The 21,812-nt window shown below is 38.1% G+C and overlaps 1 protein-coding gene across 1 annotated transcript in view; it reads right to left on the bottom strand.

The window, feature by feature from the left end:
• SEMA3A (semaphorin 3A) overlaps positions 1–21,812 on the bottom strand; it is a gene marked incomplete at its 3' end in the record, with an annotated part of 168,768 nt that overhangs the window by 104,195 nt on the left and 42,761 nt on the right. The window contains exons 2-3 of the mRNA XM_082008722.1: positions 16,097–16,254; positions 13,277–13,339 (exon numbers count right to left, since the gene is read on the bottom strand). Coding sequence (XP_081864848.1) covers positions 13,277–13,339; positions 16,097–16,254 — 221 coding nt within the window. The remainder of the gene's footprint in view (positions 1–13,276; positions 13,340–16,096; positions 16,255–21,812) is intronic.

Genomic DNA, 21,812 nt, shown 5'->3' with positions numbered 1-21,812 from the left:
GATGAGGAAGTGACCCAGAGCCTGCAGCTGTAAGGAACAAATTGTCAGGGAACTGAAACATGGTGTCTGCATCTGAGTTCAGCCCCCCAGCACCTTTGTATCCATTTTCACCTTCCCTGGGAAAGAGATGTTGTTTAAAGAGAACATATTCTGGATATATCCATACCATTGTTCTTCATCAAGTAAAACAGTCAAAGGAAGAAAATTGGACTATTGAAAATCATTTTCCAGGTGGAAATCAGGGTTTTTTTTCATTTGTGAAAGCAGGGTGGAGTGGGAGTTTAAAATACTTTTAGCCTGATAACGTGAATGAAAATGGTTGCAAGGTTTGCAGGGTTCTCCGTAGGCAGAAAAGTATTACTTAGATGGGTTATGAAAATAAATCTTGAAGAAGAGGAGCACTGGAATCACCATAGCGAATCATTATAAACTCTTCCACCTAATAATCTTGTATATTATAATCGGCAGCTTAATACTAGGAAACTTTTCTTGTCTATATAAAGCTAAACACTGGTTTATGCCCTAAAGCTTGAGTTCATATATACATACATACAGCAGAAAGCGTAAGTGCTTGCATATGGTACAGAATGATTGAGGTAGATATTCAGAGAGAAAATTAGGTACCTCATGTGGGAGTTACTGCAGTCCTCAAAACCCCCATTCATTTATCTTGCCTAGCCCTGGAAAGCATTAATCTTCATTTATATTTCAATAAATGGTATAAGGTTTCCCCAAGAGCTGTAGGTTCTGCCTTTGGCCTTGTGGAGAGGTACCTCCGTCTTAAAGTCTGAGCAGCTCCGCTCACGTCTGAAGCCTCTCAGCGCAGCCTGCGGGGTCTTTCTGTCCCTGCCCTGACAGAGGGAACTTCTTTAGGTAGCTACTGTTTTTACAGTGTAACTGCTGGAGCTGCTTCTGCAAACAGTCCTGTCATGACATGACCACCAACATCCTCCAAAGCATGGCCAAAGAAATGGTTCGTGCCCTGTCCTGGCTCTGCCATGTGCAGTGGCTGAAGCGCTGGCCCCGAACATGGGGCACAATCCAGTTTGCTTCTCTTCTTGAAGGAATATGGAGTGTATCCTTCATCAAAGCCCAAGCTGACACTGCAGGCCCTCCTGGGGCTGGTTTGGCCTGTGAGGGCAGAAGGACATCCAGCTGCATCCATTCGACCCTGGGTAGTTAAAGGTTCTTTTGGCCATCTGAAAGGAACAGCACCCCAGAAGTTTACTGGGCGTGCCTGCGTGACAAAAAGGTTTTAACTTTGGGTACATTATAGATGTTTATGCTCTGAACTCTTATGGTGTTCAGATCCTCACTTAACTCACTGAACACTTACGGTGTTCAGATCCTCAGCTCCACAGTGGCAGTTTATTGACGTGAAAGTGGCTAAAACCATTTGCATCATACTATGGTCCTGCAGCCAAAACACCAACCCCACTGCAAGCTCTGCTGTACTAAACTCCTTTTTGTAGAAAAGAATTGAGAAATTATTAGACCGTCTCTTACGTTTAGACTGTGAAGTCAAAGAGGTCCAGTGTGTCTGGACAGAGATCTCAACTCTAAATTTCAATTCTAAATATTATATACTATGTATAAGGGCAGAGGGCTTGTCTTTAAGTGAAGATAAAGTGTTAATTAAGTTTTCCAGAAGGGCTCCCACTATATGAATAAGTGATATTGATATGAATATATCAATAAGTCTGACTTACTAACCAAACATACACATACATTTTCTAAAAGATTTCTAATATTTATATATCAAATTGATAAAAGGGCTTATGCAGAGAGAGGTTAGCCTGAAAAAATAATTTACAAAGAAAATGTCTGCAACTAAAAGCATAGGAGCCAAATACAAAAAGATTGAAAAACAAACACTACAGATATGTAACACTGATTAGGCTGTGTTATGCAGACTTTCCCGGACAGTTACAAAAATAAAGTCCATCCATCTGTGAAAACATCTGCTCTGCGTATGAAAATTAAAACAGAATTTAGGTGGTTTTTATGAGTTTCCAGTAATTATCTCTCCTCCAGAAGCCTGGAACTTACATCCTTCAATCTGATTACTGACGCAGCAAAGAGTTTTGAATGACATCTTTTTAAGTGGAAGTTAAAGGGTAAGTCCCTGTGACCAACTAATATCCAGATTTTTCTCCTTAAGAAAGCTGTTTCTTTCTTTTTTTTTATTTTTTAACCATCAGTGATGCCCATACTACTTTTCAGATATTACAGCAAATGCAAATAACCAGATTATGCAGGGCAATAAGTAGTAGTCCAAATAATCCATTACAGTATCATTAGCTTCAACAGTTTTCTGCTGATTTAATTCAGATAAGCATCAGACCCGGTAATACATTCTTCCTTTGTTTCAGCCTTCCCACATAGCCAAGTGATTAAAATATCAGAAGGTTTTGTCTAAACTGGATGGAAAAGGAGATTTAAAACTATCGTCTAACAGCTGGACAAACAAAATAAATACATGTTTTGTCTTTCAAATCGAAGTGGATGGGCAGTTTCCATATAAAGTCCCATGTATGAGTTTAATTAATATGTTTACTTTTTTTTCCCCTCTTCTGTCTAATTAGTTGAATTCTCAAGTGGCAAGGTCAGGGATATCCACGGAGAATAAGTAACGCCTGATATTACTGCTGTCATTCAAATTTATCGCACTGCTGAAAGATGTTCCAGACTTATCAGGGAGCTTTTTAACTTCTCTCTTTTGCTAGTGGGCTACTGCCAGCTGTGATCAGTTCAGTCTGTACTGGCTGGGTATCTTTTTCAGCATCAGCAGCATTGTTTTAAGAAAAATATTTCCAGAGCGTTAGTGCAATAAATATATGTGTGATTACCATGTAGACAGATGATTGATTCTAAGCTAGATCCTGCAAACACTTCAGCATGTCAGTAAGCACATGCAAGGAAGTTCTGTTCTGGGTGAGCTCGACGTGGCATATGCTTTCACAGTTCTTGCTGCTTGTATGCAAGTTTTTGTGAAATGCAGTAAGACTATTTAAAAATTGCTACCGTTTCCCTCTTTCTATTACAATACTACTTCGAAAAACATCGGGCAAAGAGCATAGTCTGCTTAAACAGGCCGAGAAAGAGCAGGCAAAAAAGCAAATTATTCCAGTCCTGCTAAAATGCAATGATCTTTTAAAAGCGTGTTTCATTGGAGTAAGCTAGTTGATAACACTGCTGCACAGCTATTGGGTTAAGTGCTGCATTGGCAGGAACGTGAAAGTCCCTGAGTACCAGGAGCTTTGGACAGGCCCTAATGGGGGGTGGAAAAGATGCCTGGCACCCGTACTCGATGAGACAGCCTTCCAGCTGAACCCAGGTAGGCAGGCGTGTGGCTTTAGAGTGGGGGAGGCTGGCTGGCATGAAAACATTTGCAGACTATGATTTATTACTCTGTACCCCTTGCAGTTTGGATCAATAACATCATTTCCATCCTTGTTTTGTCATTATTGTGCCTTGCAATCGGCAGGATCAATGTTTTATAGTCCTACCCTCTGAAAAACAGTCAGTCTGCAGCGCTGAGTGAAGTTAGTTAAGCTGCTGAAGTATCGGGGTCTGTGTCACAGAAAGGGATTTCTATCGATTTAGTTCTTGGGGATTACATCCCCACCAGTCGAAGCCTTATAAGCAGTGTGTATTGCATCGCTCACACACACAAATCCAATGTAAACCTAGAATATGTCTAGGTAAACAAAATACCTAGTCTCTTTTATAAATCTAGGTTATTTTGTGGACTGAATTCTAATTGTACTGTCTTCCCACCTCAGAGCTTTGAAAAAGCTGACAGATCCCCAGATTCAGTGGCCCTTATATTGAATTGTGATCTGAGGACTTAACCCCTCTGAAGATGTCAGGAATGACACTACCCTTAGGCATGGTGACCACTGCCAACATGACAGAGGAAGCCTTGATTAATTCCATATCTAGATTTCCCTCTGCTGTCAAGATGTGCCCTGAGAAATTTCAGGCTGAAGGTGCTGATGAGGGTTGATAAGACCTTTTTGCTTGCCTAGTACAGTTTACTGTACTTCCAGTTATCTTTCCAACTAAGTTTTGCCTGTTATCTGTCTGATTTTTTGATATGACAAGAGTTCATGAGAATATTTTAAACGTGTAATTTACTGAAGTCACAGGATGTCTGCATGAATTTAAACCATTAAAGCATCAAGACAGGAAAAAAGAAGCCAACTAACAAAGTATAAGATAAAAAAAAAGCCACTGAAAAAAAGCAGATATATCCCAGTTCATTCAAGCCACAAAACTGCATGCCATTTTAGCACACAGTTGTATTGTCAGCACACTTGCACAGCAGATGGAAAGCTCCTCTAGTTCTTAGAATTGTAGAATCATTTAGGTTGGAAAAGACCTTTAAGATCACCAAGTCCAACTGTTAACCTAGCACTGCCAAGTCCACCACTAAACCATGTCCCTAAGCACCACATCTACACCTCTTCCTATGTGTTAGTGAGTGTGAAAGACAAAATGTTTCTCTGCCTGTCTACCTACCTACTTGCACATCTGGTTGTCACTACTGGTACTTGGTCATTTGGCCCAGAATTTACCACTAAGGCTAATCATGGAGGTAGCTAAGCCAGGTGGGATGCTCCCCAGGGTCTGTCCTGAAAACACTCATAATCCAGAAGCCATTAGAAGGCGTGATTAAGAATCCAAGCTTTAAAGATACCTCCCTTGACTGAATGGACTAAACACATCAGCCCTTCAAATCTTTGTCATTAGGACTAACCGCCTGACCTAGCAATCTTAGGAAGTAAAATTTCTCCAAATTTCTCTGTATTCAGCATGTTCAAATTTCAAGACATGTTTCCAGTCCTTAAATCTTCATTCAGCAGATGCAGATAATAACTGTTCTGGACCTGTGAACGGTTAGAGGGATGCCAAGAAAAGGCTGCAGCACTAAATACCTGATTTAATGACCATCTCACGTTTTTATACATCTGGTTAATGCGTAGTTAACAAGACAAAACAAAGTCTTTTGTGGATGCAGTCCAGCAAACAAGGGGGCTTTCAGGATTGTGCAGCCGCAGTATGATTTTTGTGCATTAAAGCTCTCCATGAGCATTAGCAAGCTTCCTTTGTTTTGAATTGTTATGTTTTTCAGTAATATGTACTTCCTACAGCACAAAATAGATTTATTTAAGGAACAGAAGAGTACATCAGGAATAACTCAAAACATTGGGAAGCCTTGAGGTCAAGCAGAAGGCAGTTCTTTTCTGACCATAACTTAAAAACAAAATCGGTTTTGCTTTGTAGACTAAACCCATCCCACATTTTGGGCATGGCTTTATTAGCAAAGAAATGAACAATACTGCTTGGTTTCAGCTCAAGCAGTCTCACCAAGCCCAGCAGCAATTTAAGTTGCGACCACAGTCTAGATCTAAAGAGTGTCTTTTGTCTATCTCTTCTATCTGGGTGGGGTAATCACCTGTCTCCTGGAGAAATCAGATAACACCCCTCCTTTCCGAATAGGATCAGCACCTGCTAATTGGGTGGAGTATTTCAGACAAACAGGTTGTCAAGCCTGTTGGAGGCACATAAAGCACTTAGACTCCGTATCAGTCAGCTTGACTTTATTCAGCATATTACAGGCATAGCCTGTAATGACTTCCACTCACAGCCACCTAAGACAAATATACTCAAAAATTCTGTGTTGAAAGCAAATGTAAAACAATGAAGTGTTGGAAGGAAGCAAAAGACTGTTGCATCTGTAGGGGACGGTTGCTTAGCAATGTGTGTTCCTGTAAATAAACATACTCTCTAAACTAGAGTATGAAGTTGCATGTGCCTTACTATGGGAATCTGGAAATCTGTGTGTGGATATTAAACTATTGTGACACCACAGAAAGATGCTGCACAGAGAAATCTTAAGTGACAGAAGCCTAAAATTCCCAGTCAGTAAAAATCTGGCACCAAAGTGAAATTTTTGAAATGAGAGTTTTCTGAATGGGTTGGGGTTTTTTTTGTTAGGTTATTTTTTGGGGGTGGTTTTTTGGTTTGTTTGTTTTGTTTTTGTTTTTGTTTTTGTTTTTGTTTTTGTTTTAATATTCATGACACATGTAGAGTAACCTAAAGTTTTGGAAGATGTTAATCGGGAAGGAATTACCCAAGGGAAAAAGAGATCAACAGATGATTTGATCCAACACAGATCACATCACTCAGTCAGAAAAAGAAAAATAACAGAAAAAACAAAAGCAAGAGAGAAAGATATAGATTGTCCCTTTATTTACTGTTCTTACTTTTCTTGTTCCACTATCTTCAGAATACAAAACTTTCTCTACACTAAAAAGCTTTTTTTAAATATCTTCTGCTGACATGAAGATGTGGAAAATGAACAAAGCATTAGCTTCGACATAGCAAATAATTGCATACTATTTCCAAGGTTATTTTAAGAACTTTCTCTTTAACTAGTATTTAGTTATTTGACTTATTACAAAAGCAAAAAAGACAATGATTTAGACTTGCGTGCAGCAGGGAGAAATTTAGTAGACTTGTTTTTGGAGTGTGTAAGTAACAGGACTACAGAAAGAAAATTAGTTGCGGCCTAATTTAATAGTGACGTAGTGACAACACCTTGAGTATAGAGGAGCTGTGATATGTGATCTTTCAGAGCAGACCTAGCCATAATTTTTAAAGTAGCCTCACTTTTACTAAAGCAACAGAGAAAAAAAAAAAAAAACCACCAACCAAAAACTAAACCAAACCAAACACCTCCCCCAGTCTGTTCGTTAAAATAGAAAAAATGTGAAGAAAATTCAGAAAAAAAAAAAAGACATGACTGACACCAAGAGAAAGGCTTTTATCTGACTTCATGAGCTTCACACTGAAAGAAAACAGGGACTAAACATATCAATCATTTTTACTAGTTATCCAGTTAATGTGTTCCTCTGCAAAGAAATGTACAAGAATAAATTTACTCTGTCCATCTTGGGGTGCAATAAATCATAACAAGGAATTACCCAACCTAATTTTGAAATAGCAATAGCTGGTAACTCAGCCATAAATAAATGTAATTCTCAGACATTGCCAAGGCCAAATTAGAGCTCATGAGGAACACCTGTTGATAAAAAAAAAAAATTAAACTTCATAATTTTGGGAATGATTTTTCCTTCATTTCTCCTTTACTTCCCCTTTGCTAACTTTCTGACTTTGTATTTCAAAAACAGCAAAGAAAACATTTCTGCAGGACTGCATTAAATCTGATGAATCTTAGGTTTCCTTCAGAGGCAAATTTCTGTAGTCACACCTATAAACAGAAAAGTAAGCCCAAAATTGGAAAATTAGCTTTCCCCTTGATCTATATCAATTTGTTCCCCATACTCAAAGACTTGAATGACTTCCCATGATACATAAGTGGGTAAAATATGAAAATCTGTACAACTGCCAACTTAATTCTTCCTCTGTGTAAGTACACAAGTTATTACCTTACAGTAACTGATTTGCCTTGGTCAGTTCATATAAAGAAATATATGCAAATGCCTAAATGAACACAAGCTGTAGGATCAACATCTGAACTAACAGCCATAAATGAGGCTTTATGCTGGTGGCTGTGTTGTGGGGGTCCATCCAAGAATTGGAGCTGGAACAGACAAAATTTCACAGGGTGGGGGGGAAATTCTGTTAGAGAGCTCCACAGGAATTTGAAAGACTCTGGTGTATAATACTGCTTTTTTACCAAGCTCAGTTCACCTCTAAGTGAACGGATTGTAGGTTTGTTTTATTTTTTTTTCCCCTATGTGTCTTTCTGTTTTGTTTGTAGTCCATGCAAAGCAGTTTTGCACAATATTAAAGCAGCACCCTACTTACAAAATGTCTCACCTCTCCTGCTTTGGTAGGAGATCACGCCCACATTAAAGATCATGGACAATATTAAGGAGTGAGCAGCCCTCAAGCTAATAATCCCAGTTTACTAACTGGGACAGTTGATAGCATTGAAAGGGCTATGAAGTGGCACTATTTGCCTACAAAGGGCTCATAAATCACATTTCTCCTTGTAGTAGGTAATACTGAGAGTAAATTCTGTCCCTAACCTCAATGGAGATCCATTGCTTTGTGTTTTTGCTCACTTTACCCCTTCCTACTCCCAGGGGACATTCACCTTTCCCTTTTCCCCACGCTAGTTGGGGTCCTGGGTCTTCAGGCTCTGTTAAAGGATTTCAGTGCTATGCTGGAGCCAGGCAGCCAGAAAGGGAGCGGTGACGGTGGGGAGGGTTGGTGAGAGGCAAGCTGGAAATCTGGCTGTAGATGTCCTCCAAAGGAAGAACCCTGACAGAGAGGGATGACTTCTCTTAGGCACACCCAAAGGGCCAGAGGTAATTTGACCAGAAAAATTAAGCAGGATTTCTAGACCCAGCCAGCACCGTATATTTCATTTTCAGATTCCCTCTTTAGATCTTTGTTTACAATAACATGAAAAGAATTACTTTTACTTTCTGCCTCCATGTTCTTCTGTTTTCCCTAAGGCAACAACAGTAATAAAATGAGTTAAAGGGAATAGTGTTCATTTATTGCCAACTTAGTTTTTCCAAAGTATCACCAGCCATGACTGAGGGACACTTGCTAAGTTACACAGCACTTTTTTTTTTTCTTTTTTTCCTTCTTTCCAAATTAAATCATTGCACACTGATGGATCTATAAGCCTATGGAATGGCTAATCTTCCTATAATTTAGGGAGGGGTTGGAAAACGTTAAAGGAAGCATAAACTGAGATGACATATGAACATTTTGGTTTAAATTAAGTATTATCATAACAAATGAGATGGTGAACTGAATTACAGCCATGTGATTCTACCTGCATGAACCATAAACTCAGCAATTAAGTGCCAGCCACACTTAAATGCAAAGAAGCATGCACAGAATATAGCTATGTCATGTGTAGTGTAAAGAGTCTTGCTGCTTCTTGTCTGGGAATAGGTTATGGGCTACAGTGGTTCCAAATTACCACCAAGAGAATTATCAAGAATGAAAAAGTGAATCACAGTTGAATTCAGGTAGGAGTTAATAACTATGTAAAATTTAATGGCAATTAACTAGCCCAAGTAGATGTCTATCTCCTATAAATTATAATACAATCAGTGCTAATACACACACAAGTGTGCTGATACACTTTAGCTGTTAAGGGAAACGACACAAAAGTGTAACTCTCTGCATGGACCTGTTTGTTCATGAGACAGAGCATATGCAGGAGCGTGCTGCTACCAAGTAAAAGTACTTGGTACTCTTTGTACCTCTGTGTATATCAACATTTAATTCTTACCAGAAACATGCAGGGAGTAACCAATTTCGTATGGCATGCAAAGTGTGTATAAGTATCTGTCACCATGCTGCTTGTCCTATGTGACTTTGTAAAAGTACCCATAGAAATGTTAAAGATTTATACATGTCAAGGCCAGAAGGGACCATTTCAACAATTTAATTTGAGCTGGGATCTTTAAAAGTGGCTAAATAAATTAGATAGCCAAATCACACTGGAAAATAACATCCTAAGGCACCCTTCAGAAACACATCTTTAAAGCTTTCAAGTCGTAGAAATCTATCATACCCTGTAATAGGGATTTCTCTGATTAATTGTGTACCACGTGAACTACCGCTACGGTGCCTCAGCCAAGTCTGGTGCAGAGATGTATCAACTAAACAGCAGCCCAAACTTTTAAAAGAATAGTAAATTAATAGTTTAAGGACTAGATGAGCTTTCCAGTCAACAAGCTATCCCATCCCTATCCCTACCTCCAAAACTAACCAGTGTTTCTGGTAACCTTTGTAAATCACCCAAGCTTCGCTTTGCTGGTTTATGACATCCCAGGAATGTCAGAGTGGAACTGTAGCCACGGTTTTTTTGCAGTTACCTGTTATTTAACCCATACGTAATGCAGAGGTTGCCATGTGTTTCTGCTGGGTCCCAGGTGCCTGTGAGATCTTAAAATCAAAATATTGAGGCTCACTAGTGAGGGATATGACTAGCAGCATGTCTGTACTGTAAGTTCAGTATAAAAGCTGAGAAGTATCCTGTAGAGGCTTTGTCTTCTTTGATCATTACCAAGGTTTGGTCAGGAATCGTGAGAAACATTCACAGGACTTACGGCAACCAGAAAAGATCAAATGAGAGACCGAAGTCCAGAATAGCAAGAAATCCTCACAGAATTGGTCATTTAGTTGAGTTACATAAGCAAATATCTTATTTGTTATTTATAGCATTTAATTTTTCATGAACAATGTTACTTTGGTGCTTGTGATACTCTATACTGAGGAAATGGAAATATATTGTAACACTAAATACTTACATGCGACAGTAATTATGATTTTATTGGAAAAAAATTATATTTTGTGGGAAAGCGTAGCAGTTAAGTTCTGTCAGAGAAGCCCTGCTGTAAGTTTTGCATAGCTGGGGTGAGTCTTTCGGCCTCTCTTCTCAGTTTACCCATATAAAAAAGATCCGAAGCATACTTTAAAACGTTTATCTATCTATACAGTGAGCCAAACTTAACTAATTAACATATACTAAGCCCTTTAAGAAGCAGAAAGGAAAATGACCACTTAAGGGACAAAGGGATATCAGGAGAGCGGGAAGAGCCCGAGCCGGCCGCTCTCCTCAAATCCCACGTGGACTGTCCCGAGCTACAAACCTGCTGCGCCGAGACTGGCATGACTGACAGCATCAGTATAAGGAAACCCTCTGAAGGAGCGAAAACGACAGTAAATTACATCTAATAATTATGAGAGGAAATCTCGGAGGTCATAGCCGAGGTTAGCGGTGGGGCAGAGCCGGGGTTACGCTCGTGCTGCAGCTGCTGCGGTGCACCTGGCCCGTTAGTGGGGACTTGCATTTTCAGCACTGACTTCCCCTGGAGATCAATAATTAAAAAAGGTTTTTAAAAAGATCTCGATGCAGAGGTATAGACTGTCATGAAGAGAGTTTTGAACCATCGCAAATGAAGAGTATCTAATAACTTAGCGGTGGTATATGCTGAAAGCAATATTAAATCAAGCGTGTTTTATATGCCACTTCATTTGTCCTCTATTTCTCTTGTTCCCTCTAATGAGACTCTGCTGAGTTATTTTTGTGGCCTTTACATTTCACACTCCCAAGGTACTGACAATAGCCCTAAGGAATAAATGAGGGAGGAATAATAAGTTTCTTAAATGATCTGTAATATTTATCTGTACTTACAATTAAAGCAGTTACATTACATACTTTGTTTGTAATGCACTGTTTTATGGCAAGAATAGGAAGCTGTAAATATATATAGCTGGTGACCTGAACACACCAAAATATATATTCCATCTTTCTCATTGCCTGCCAAAACTGGACCCACATTACATATGACCTATGCATTTATTTGTTTCTTTTTTTCTCATCTACGCTTGTGGAGACCTCTAAAAATTAAAAAAAAAGAAGGCAAAACTCTCCTCAACAACTCATATACGGGAAAAATGTTTATGAAAACAAATCATCTGATTCTAGCAACACTTTGCTATACTGCTGTTACCCTCAGTTTGGGCTGCACTGTGCCCCGAGACCTGTGCTCTTTTCCACCAGCTCCCGGGAGTGCTGCTTGGAATGCACAGGAGCAGAGCAGGCAGCTCAGGTGCCAGGTCACCCACGGCACTACAGTGCGGTGGGGGCTTCTCCTTCTACTTGTGATCAGCAGGTGTAGCTGTCCTAGTATCAGAGGAAGCAAAGGAATCAAGCTGAATAAAATATTTACGATATAAATAGTCCTGCCAAGCTCACCGGAGGATGGGGAGCTGAACTTCCCAGCTCGCTCCAGAATCATAGTGTCTCTATTTACAGTGAATGGCTTGGAATCATCCTAGTGCAAGGTATAAAACCAACTTTTTCTTACTATTGTGAATTTCTAAAAAGAATTATTAAAGAATAAAATAGTACACTTTCCTTCTAGGTGCTGAATGTCTTATTAATTTTCTAGGTTTTAACCCCATCTATAAAAAAGATCTACTGAATGTAATACAATACTTAGTAGAAGATCAAGCTGCAAGGTTAGTTAATTTGCTCAGACATTTAACAGTAGCCTTTTTTTCAACCTTGAATAGTAGACGTTCTAGTCCTCACCTTGCAAAGTACACCTGAAAATTATTTGTGAACATGAAGATGGATTAATTTAAATGTATTATTTCTGTGTAATGAGATAGCCCCAGTATCTGGCACTTTAGCTGTCCCTTCACATATACAGCTTAGCCCATATTTCTTAGTTTTTACCTAATCCACCTCTACTGTTCCCAGATGCCTTTTTATGAAGACAACTGTCCTCTATGGCCTAGGTAAAGACTGATGAAACTATTTTTATTATGACCTAGGAAATTATTCAAATGGAGCTCTCTAGAGGCAGATGGTTGGCATTATGAATATTTTACAGAATCATATCTGAAAATCAGGCCAATAGCATATACACACGGGGCCAAGTTCCACTCTCAGTTATACCTTGGCAACCACAACAATCTCCCGTTTGGCTATGCTATGCAAGTATTTGTTTGGCTTATTGCATGCATGTATTTTTTATCTTTTTTTCCCTTCTTCAGCCCTGTCTTCCCATTTCCCATATTGTTCTTATAAAGAAGACAGTTATTATCAGTGTGGAATGATTATTATTTGGGGGCTACTGGCTATGTCTCTCCTACCTCATAAATAAGATAAGATACAGGCAATAAGATGTACACAGGAATGAGGGAAAATGTACAGAAAATTATGCCTAATGTAACAGTGTCTTTCCTGAGGCACCAGAACTGATGCAGAAGGTTAAAACCACTTTGACCTCAATCCTGCTATGAACTCCATGCAGGAAAGAGCTTAGGGAAACCCACTGACTCCAGTGAGATGCCACAAAAAGAAAGGGCTTCTTGGAACCCACTGTAGGACTTGTATCTGGAGAAGGGCAAAAGTGGGTCAAAATACTACGTACCCTGAGGTCATGTAACAAGTATACAAGGGTTAACATTTCTCATTCTGATGTTTCTCCTCCCTTCTCTTTCTTGTTAATTTTTTTTTTTTTAATAAATTCTATTTAAGTTGTATGATTTCCATTTGTACATTTAAAACCTTGGTCACAAAGACAAAATTTCATTATTTTGAATAACAACACTGAGATAACTCCAAACTGAAGTTATGATGAGATGCGTGATCTTAGAGAGAAGTAAAAATACTATAAGAACTAACACAATAAGACATAATAAAATATTTACAATGTTTTATAAAAGAAAGAAAAATACTAAAAAGATTTGTACTTACCAGAATATCTTTTCCAGCCCACTTGCACTCATCCCTTCGGGAATGAGACACAGGCCAAACAATCTAAAGACACAGAACAAAAATCACCTTGTGTTATTTCATGCTTCAGTAATCACAAATTGCAGACCAAATGCTACAGAGTGTCTTTACCCAGTTTCTCTTTTCCCCATTCTTTTCCTTATTTCCTTTCCTTCCATAAAATTTGATGACAAAGAAATGAAATTACAGGGAAAAAATAGCGATAATAGGAATCAAAGTAAAAACAATCTTGAAATATAGTCTGTATTGTGAATCTCAGCAGTGAATCTGGAATATTAAAAATAAGAGGGCTGACTCTCTATTAAGGGAGTGTTTTTTCACTGTTTTAAGTCTGATGTGATGGAATGGAGATTGAGAGTAAAAAATTGCAGATACTTACGAATAATAAATTGGATCTATGTGAAATGCCATCTCATGTTAGAATTACAGCATCAGAAGCGAGGTGTTTGCCTCTTCAGTGTATCTACTAGTTCACTCTTTTACTAGATGTAGTTAATTAAATAATAAAAAAGAAGCCATAGTGTTTGAAAAGTATCACACCATCAAAATAGAAATGTTTATGCTGTTCCTATAGAGCTACCCTAACACAAGTAAACCTAAACCTAGGTTTACTGTAGTGTTTGCTTAGCAGAAAATGGATCTCACCTCATACAGAGAAAATCCAGAGACCCTCACAGTCAATTATTCATGTTTTTTTGAAAAGCTTTTAGGAATTACATATAGAATAAAACATGATCTTCCCATAAAATGCCAGGCTATTCATTTGGGAGCCTCAGATAATGCAATATGAATGGCCATAAGTCTGGATTCAGCCTTGGTGTTCAATATAGTTTGTTAAAAGAAAGTATAAGGCAAAGTATTCAAAAAGAAAAGAAAAAAAGAATGAATATGGATGACAGAGGAGGTTGAAGGAGGTGTTATATATGACATTTGAAAATACAATTTGCAACCACATTTTTAAATTCAGAATTTTCTGAAAACTTAATGAAATCTAAACAGCAATCAAACATCTTAAGTCTATAAAATAAGACTGAAAATTTTATGAACACATTCTCTCTCAAAGGATTCCTGCTACTTCCTGTGTCTATTCTCAGCTTAAAATGTGCAGAGATGTGAAAATTTAAATTTACTAGGTTGAAAAACATTAACCAAACTTCTGAGATCTCCCAAAAGGAGCAGTTCAAGTTCAGTTCAAGTTTTGGGCAAAGATTTCTGTATTATTCAAGCCAGTATTCTAATCCATAAAATGAATGGCTAGATGTTCTTTTTCCGTATTCTCACAGCACAATATTTTCCTCTAATTTGGTCCAAAAGTCAACTAAACTGAACTGGTTTTAATAGACTTGAAAGTTTGGCTTTTTTAGTTGTGCTCTTTTGGAGTCATACTGCTATCAGCATTTAGACAGAAACCTTAGTTCTTGTTTACACAGTGGAAGCAACAACCAGTGCAGTTTCATCTCAAGTGCAGCACTGGCTCCATTGTAATTTTGATAATTATTTTTGATAAATAATTTTCTTCCGTGATTCTCCTGTCTTTAAGAAGATCCCCAAGTTCTTTAAGCCTCTGGTCTATCCTTAAATCTAAGTCTAAATTGTAAGTTTGTTCTTTAAGTCTGTTGCAAATATTCAGTTCCATGTTACCAACAGCAATTTTTTATTTAATATAGTAATATTTGTATATAATTCAAATAGTGTTCTAAAAGTATCTGAATACGTAAGTATGTAAGATACAATGCCTCTCATTCTACAGAACTGTTTTCTGCAATGGAAACACCTTCTTTCCTTTAATTATTCCAGATGTTTTGCACATTAAGCTATCAGTCCCTCAGAGAATTCAAATAAATAGCTAGTTTCCTTTATAGCTGCTCTAAAGAGAATAGAAAAGAAAATACCCAGTTTTCCTTTTATCCTTTTTCCTTAGAGAATACAAATGAATAGCCTGTCTTCCCTCTGAACAGAAAACACAAGGTATTTATTGCTATCATCTTAGGAAGCTAATAGTCAAACGGGCAAAAGGTCAGGAACACCAAGAAAAAAATAAAATCCCTGGGTATTGAAGCAATATATCTTTCATAGAGGGGTACTCTCTGGATTTTAAAATGTGCCATCAAAATACTTAATATAATAAATCCAACCTCCATCCCACTGTTTACCTTCTTAGCATTTTGTCTTATTAAAGTAAATGAAAAATGAAATTATTTATTTAGACTCCAACAAAAGAAAATCATTGAACTGTTTGTCAGCTTTTAATTCATTCCAAACTTTTGCTGGAAAATTATACTCTCCATCAAGAGTGGCAAGACTTTATGGACCTATTCCTCTTTTATTAATACTGAATCTATTTTGGTTTGAAAGCAGCAGAAGCAGAGTGCCTACAAGTGCTGGGTTAAAGGAGAAAAATCAACACTTTGACTCCCAAACAGCTTCTTGTTATCTGCAAATACAGAGCAATAAGGCCTTTTTGTGTGAACTGTCATAATAGTGGTTTGGGTTTTTTAGCAGTAAGCATGAAAGTATGTCTTGTTTGGGAAATAGCTGGATTATGCATTTATCATTCACTTTTTCAGAGTCTGAAAAAAGTATTGTAGATTATACAGTGATAGGTTATAGGCTTATTATAAATTTATTTTCAGGGTCAGAAAATTATTTTGTTGTGATAGTATTCCTGACATCCAAACACTCAGTACATAATTCATACAGTGCCCAACATAGTCTGGGTAGTAACAATTCTGCAGCATTAAAAGTATATATTTACATTGTACAAAACACAAATGAAAGTACCTTTTGATATTCTTTGATGTTAACCAGGTTGAAGGAAAATATGTGATCCTTTGCTCCAACGTACAGGCGACTGCGTTCTTCATCCAAGAGGAAAGTATGGTAACTGGAGCTATTAGCTAGTCCATTGAAATTTATTATATTGTTGGATTCCAACATTTCTGTAAGATAAAAGTAATACTTTCGTTGTTAATGTGGTCAAATAAAGTACAGACTTATATTTTGACTTGTACGGGTTTCATTTTAGGAATTTATACTTACGGAGTAGAAACCAGTGAAAGCATTATGTAGCTGGGCCCATGAATGTTTTTATTTCAAGTACCCAAACACAAACTGCTCATGAGATTCAGCTCAACACAAACAAAGGGTCAAAATATCAATTAAAATCCTGGATGAGGTTTTAGGTGGTAAAATTCTACCCATGTAACTCATAAACTGTTGGACAAAGTTCAGTTTTGTTCAATCAATGAGATTTACAAGGATAAACCTGAGCATCACCAGCTGATAAAAAACACATCTAAACACAAAATCTCCTACTTCCAGCATCCAAGACTATTTCATACAAATCTAAGTTGTGAGAAAGGGGATAAGAATTACTAGTTCATGAGATAAAATAGCATGTACAATCTATTCGTACATGTATCATTATCTTCCCAGCTTACTGACTCAGGCAGCGTGTTGTTCCCTTGCTTGGAATTGTGTATTTATCCATCACAAGAATAAAACTAGAGAAGGTAACTTTGTTTTCATTTAAACTCAAGAATAATTTTCTGGTTCTCATACTCCTCACAGAGCTGTTGCACTTGCCAAGGACAAAATTTTAAGTACAAGGATCCACAGAATCACAAACATTAGCAAAGACATACTCATTTTCCTGAAACTGCTTGAAGATATTTCTTTTCCGTAAGATAATACAGACCATATTAGTATAAACTTTCATGAAAACACTCTCTGTTCCTGTCGATCTACATTCATATCGGGACCAAAGCCAAACCATCTCTATCATTTCAAGACATGTCTGCACGTCATCGATAAGAAACTTTCCCTGTGATGACAAATCCTACGCGGTTCAAGCCGCGACCTTGTGACGTACGGAGGCAAACACGCAGTTTTAGGAACAGGATGGTTCCACCGAAGCCAGTGCCGCCCCTCACACAGCACCCATAAGGACAGATGAGAAAGGGAGTGAACACATTGGGATCCAAGGGCTGACGGCCAGAGGGCACAGCCAGACCTTCAGGCATCTAACGCTGGTGTCAGCTCTGCCGCATGGGCAAGCCAGCGACGTGTGTCGCTCCTCTCAAAACAGATGCCAAACACCTAATTGTCTAGGATTTGCCTAACAGTGCAGCTACCTGCTATGGCTTTTTGGTTTGCAATAAGATCACTGCCATTTTCCACTATTACCCCAATCGACGAGTGAGTGTGAGATAGCAACCTCTATGCTGCTAAAACTCAAGGTGAAGCGGCTGCTAAAACAGAAGCTTCTGCTTAATTTTCTTTTTAAACTATTTTTTCTTCTTTTTTTCCACTTCTTTTACTTCAACTAGAACAAGAAATATGTTAGGTGGGGCTTTTTTGGACTTAGGTAATAGTAGTACATACGATTTTACAGAATTTCAGCACCTGCCGCTTAGTAGTAGTCCCACAGATGTTAAACCTATTTTTTACATTCACTTACACCAGGTAGATTGTGAATCAGGCTGATACTCTATAATGGCAAGAATTAGTAGCCAACATAAGGAAGATAAAGGTAACACTGAGTTGCATACCATTCAGGTTAGCTTTGCCCCAGTATAAGTTGCACTTATTTGGGAAAACTCTCACTAGCACCAAAAAGAGTTAATTAGTGTAGAAGTGTAGCAAAGTGTCAGAGCATGCATTACATTTTGTTCTTTAGTCTATGCTTTTTATTGCTAAATATAGCTATACATTTGTATTATAGAATACTTTTCAAAACTTGTACTGCTCAAGACTTAAGTTCTCAATTCTTTTTTTTTTTTTTTTTTTAAATATAACAAGAAGAAATCAAATCACCCCAAGCAGTCTTGTCAAAATAATTCTTCTGGCTTCCTGCCAAGTTCTAGAATTTGACTGTATTGTCCTCCAGTTCACTTATTTGCATTTTGTTAGAGACTTTACTAATTCTCTTTACATTGTAATGACTGATTCAGATGTTGAATGTCGACTCGCTGAATAGTGAGTGATGCAGATGATTGATTGCTTAACTTGTCTTAGAACTCTCTTGGCTAGAAATGCTTTGCTGTCATCTGTATCTGATCATTTTTCTTATAACATAGCTGTCAAAAACCTTTGCAATTTTTTCATCTTTCTTGATCTGAACTCGCATAGGTATGATTCTGCCCTTTGTGGCTGTGACATCAAGAAAAACGTCTGCTGAAGTCAATGTTACACAAAGGTAAAACTGATATAAATGGAGAGATCAGTAAGGCACATGGCTACTTGCCTTAAAACAAGCCTGATATGATTTTGCTAATGCAGATTTCTAAATATTCACATCTACAGATGGTAATTGGTGTTTTGTTTTCTTTCTAATATTACTGAAAACTGCCAGATCATAACATTAGAGTTTAAGGTTTATTATGGCCAAGAGTAAATTACATCATCATCTTCACTGTTCGTATGTGCCCACAGTGTAACTTATATGGACCAGGAGTAGCTACGCAGGGAAGTATTTTTTTTTCTTTTAATTTTCTGTGACTCTTTAGAGCATGCAACAACGTTAAAGGTAACACTTGTGGGGTTTTTTGTGAACTTACAATTTAAAATCAAACTAAAATCTAAATCCCTCTTGTCTTCTCTCAGATTTGGACATTTCTCCTGGGTTTTAATCCAGTCCCTGTTGTATTGTCCCATTATTGATTTTTGCAGGAGATGACCAGATTTCCAGGTTCTATTGCCCCCCAAATTAGGCCTATGCATATTCCAAACCGTGTATTTCAAATCATGTGAAATCAGGTTTCTCCTTATCAGGAATCAAGTTGACAAAATAGGTTGAGGAGAAAAATGTCATTTGGGTGCTGATGATTCTCATTCACTACTAATTCAGTTAGGATTGAGTTACATCAGATCTAAGAGGTGAAAACCTAAATAATCTCTGCTGTTCCTCTGCTGTTTAGTCTAACTTACATGTATTTCTCCAATGATGAATATGGCTTCATATGACATTCTAGAAAGGGCTGTTGAAGAACAAAGCAATGGCATTTGTACAATCAATACAAATTAAGTATTCCACTTCCTCAAATTAATTAGTTTCAAAGTGTTTACCATCAAGTGTCTTTTCAGTATCTAGCCAGTGGCTATTGCTGAAAGAACGACGGAAACAGCAGTGACAGTGCGCACTCCCAGAACGGCACTGACGTCCATGAATTCTGTTAAATGTTGATCTGTCATGATGGCAAGGTACATGGCTGATCAGTGCTAAAATAAACCAAGATTTGCAACAAAAATTGCATTGCAATGCCAAGGGGAAAATGATGAATGCCTTCTATAAGTCAATGAAATTAGTACTGTCTACTATGCATACCCTAAATCTTTTCCATTTTTTGTTGCTGTTGTTCTTATGAAAGGTTAGCATATCCCTGCATAAAGGTTGGCATATCCATATCTGTGCAGACAGATAATGGTTGCCTGTACTTAAAGTCATTTTATTACTACCTCTATGTTTCGTCCAGTTATTTTTTTGGAAAGATGGTAACATTACTCCACCAGATGTTGCAGCCAAGTATGATTTCTTCAGTAATTGCTCAGAGAGCATTTTCTTATTTCCTTGTGACACATCCTCAGCTGAAGTCATGGCTGTTGTTTTGAGCAGGAATGAATGAGCCCTATAAAGCTAACCACTGCACATTATGACTGTAGTATTGTCTATAAAATGCTGTATGAGGTAGATTCAGAGTGGGTGGTAGTGGGTGGTAATATTTTGAAGGTAATAAAGACTTCATTGCTTTTGTTATCGTTATTTACTTCCTGCATTCATGAAGAGTGTTGAGGCAACCAAAACTAACGGTTTGAAATGCACCATATCTTAAAAAAACATCATATTATAATGAATTTTCACTTGTGATGATCACTGAAACCAGCTGGAGGTTGAGTTTCTCCAGGCATGTGGGCCAGATTCTCCTACTAACCACTTCACTTCAACCACCTTCAATTCACAGTCCTGACTTGCTTGCTCAGTCTTACCCTCCTTTCTCTGCCAGTGTCCAAGCTTGAAGTATTTGACCTTTTCTAACATGCCTTTCTGTAGACTCTGCATGACCTTTCTTCTATTAACTGATGTTTCTGTTGTTCCAGTCTGACTTGTGTCAGAGCATTCACTTTGCCAGGCCAAGCTGGCAAATTTACAGAAAAAAAACAGTCCCTAATTCTTGCCGTCCTTTTAATACATGGTTATTTATTTTGCTAATGGATTCACAACTTAATAGTATGTATACGCACAGAGGGCCAAATTCCTGCAGTGAAATCCATGGAGATATGCATGCAGAAGGAATGTAGATTTGGTTTATTTTTATGACAGTTTTTTCTTTAAAGAATAAGCCAGAAAACCACAGCTGTAGCTAAGATGAATACAATCAGGCAGATCCTGAGGTTTGCTTTATCCATGGTTGGTATTCCACTGTAAACCTTGTTTTATGTCTGTGTTCCTTCAGAGGAGTTTGTCAAGAAGAGAACATAACAAAAGAAAACCATCTTATTTTTTTACTTATCTACTAACCAGGCGAACTATTTTTTTAGTAAGAGGGAGCTTGTCTGTGTAACAAGTGAGAAAATTTGTGAGCTTTGGCCTGCATCCCCGTTATAGACTTCACAATAACTTACTAGCCAAGATTATATTTGCTGATAAAGATCAAAGGGCCGTATCAATTTCTAGAAAAATCCAGTTTCCTCGCTAGGATTCAGATCTGGCCCTGTCCTATTACTGGTGACTCCGCAGGGTGACGGGATTATACAGGCAGTTCTGCTCGTCGTAACATGCTTGTGAATCGAATGAGTGGGTTGGTGGTTGCACAAAATTCTCGACCTTCATTCCTTTGCCAGCAACGATAAGATCTCACTGTATATCTCCTAGCAGTAGATAAAAGATGAGTCAATGCGTATTATGCCATCAAACAGGGATTTTGCTGAATTGTGAGCAATGCCTCCCACAATGTCATGCTAGAACATTTCCTTCTTCTCTAGCCAGGCTTCTACTTTGTCTACAGAGTATCAGGTGGCTGCATGTTTGCACATGCATTTGTTGCTTACACAGATGCTTATTGTGCCTGTTCTGTATATCAGCATGTATATCTGTCTAAACAATCCCGGTATAAATTAGTTGTTACTCTTTGAGTGATTATTTGCTGAATTCTAAGATACTAATTCTACCGTGCAGGGAAAGAAGTGGATATTTTAACTTCCAACCTCTCCCGTAGCTTCCCAGTTTTATTGCTCTGCGCGTAGACGGTGAAGTCTGCCTCTGTCAAACAGGTAAGGAAAAGGCAGGGGCTGGAAGGAAATCAAGACAGCTTCCTGCAAGGCATTATCCAGCAGAGCTTATTTGGCAAATCCAGGGATATAAGCAGGGAAAAGGCACACGATTTCTTGGGAGTCCATTCCCCATCCGAAAGAGACAACGGCTGCCATGCACACAGTGGGATATTTCAGTGGGGTATTTCCACATGTTATAAAAGTTGACAGGAACTAACTCAGATGGGTG

This window comes from Phaethon aethereus (genome assembly GCF_964289735.1).
Source record: "Phaethon aethereus genome assembly, chromosome: 1".
NCBI classification, from domain to species: Eukaryota; Metazoa; Chordata; class Aves; order Phaethontiformes; family Phaethontidae; genus Phaethon; species Phaethon aethereus.
The sequence above is the reverse complement of the archived record's forward strand: the minus strand, read 5'-3'. Positions and strand labels throughout refer to the sequence as shown.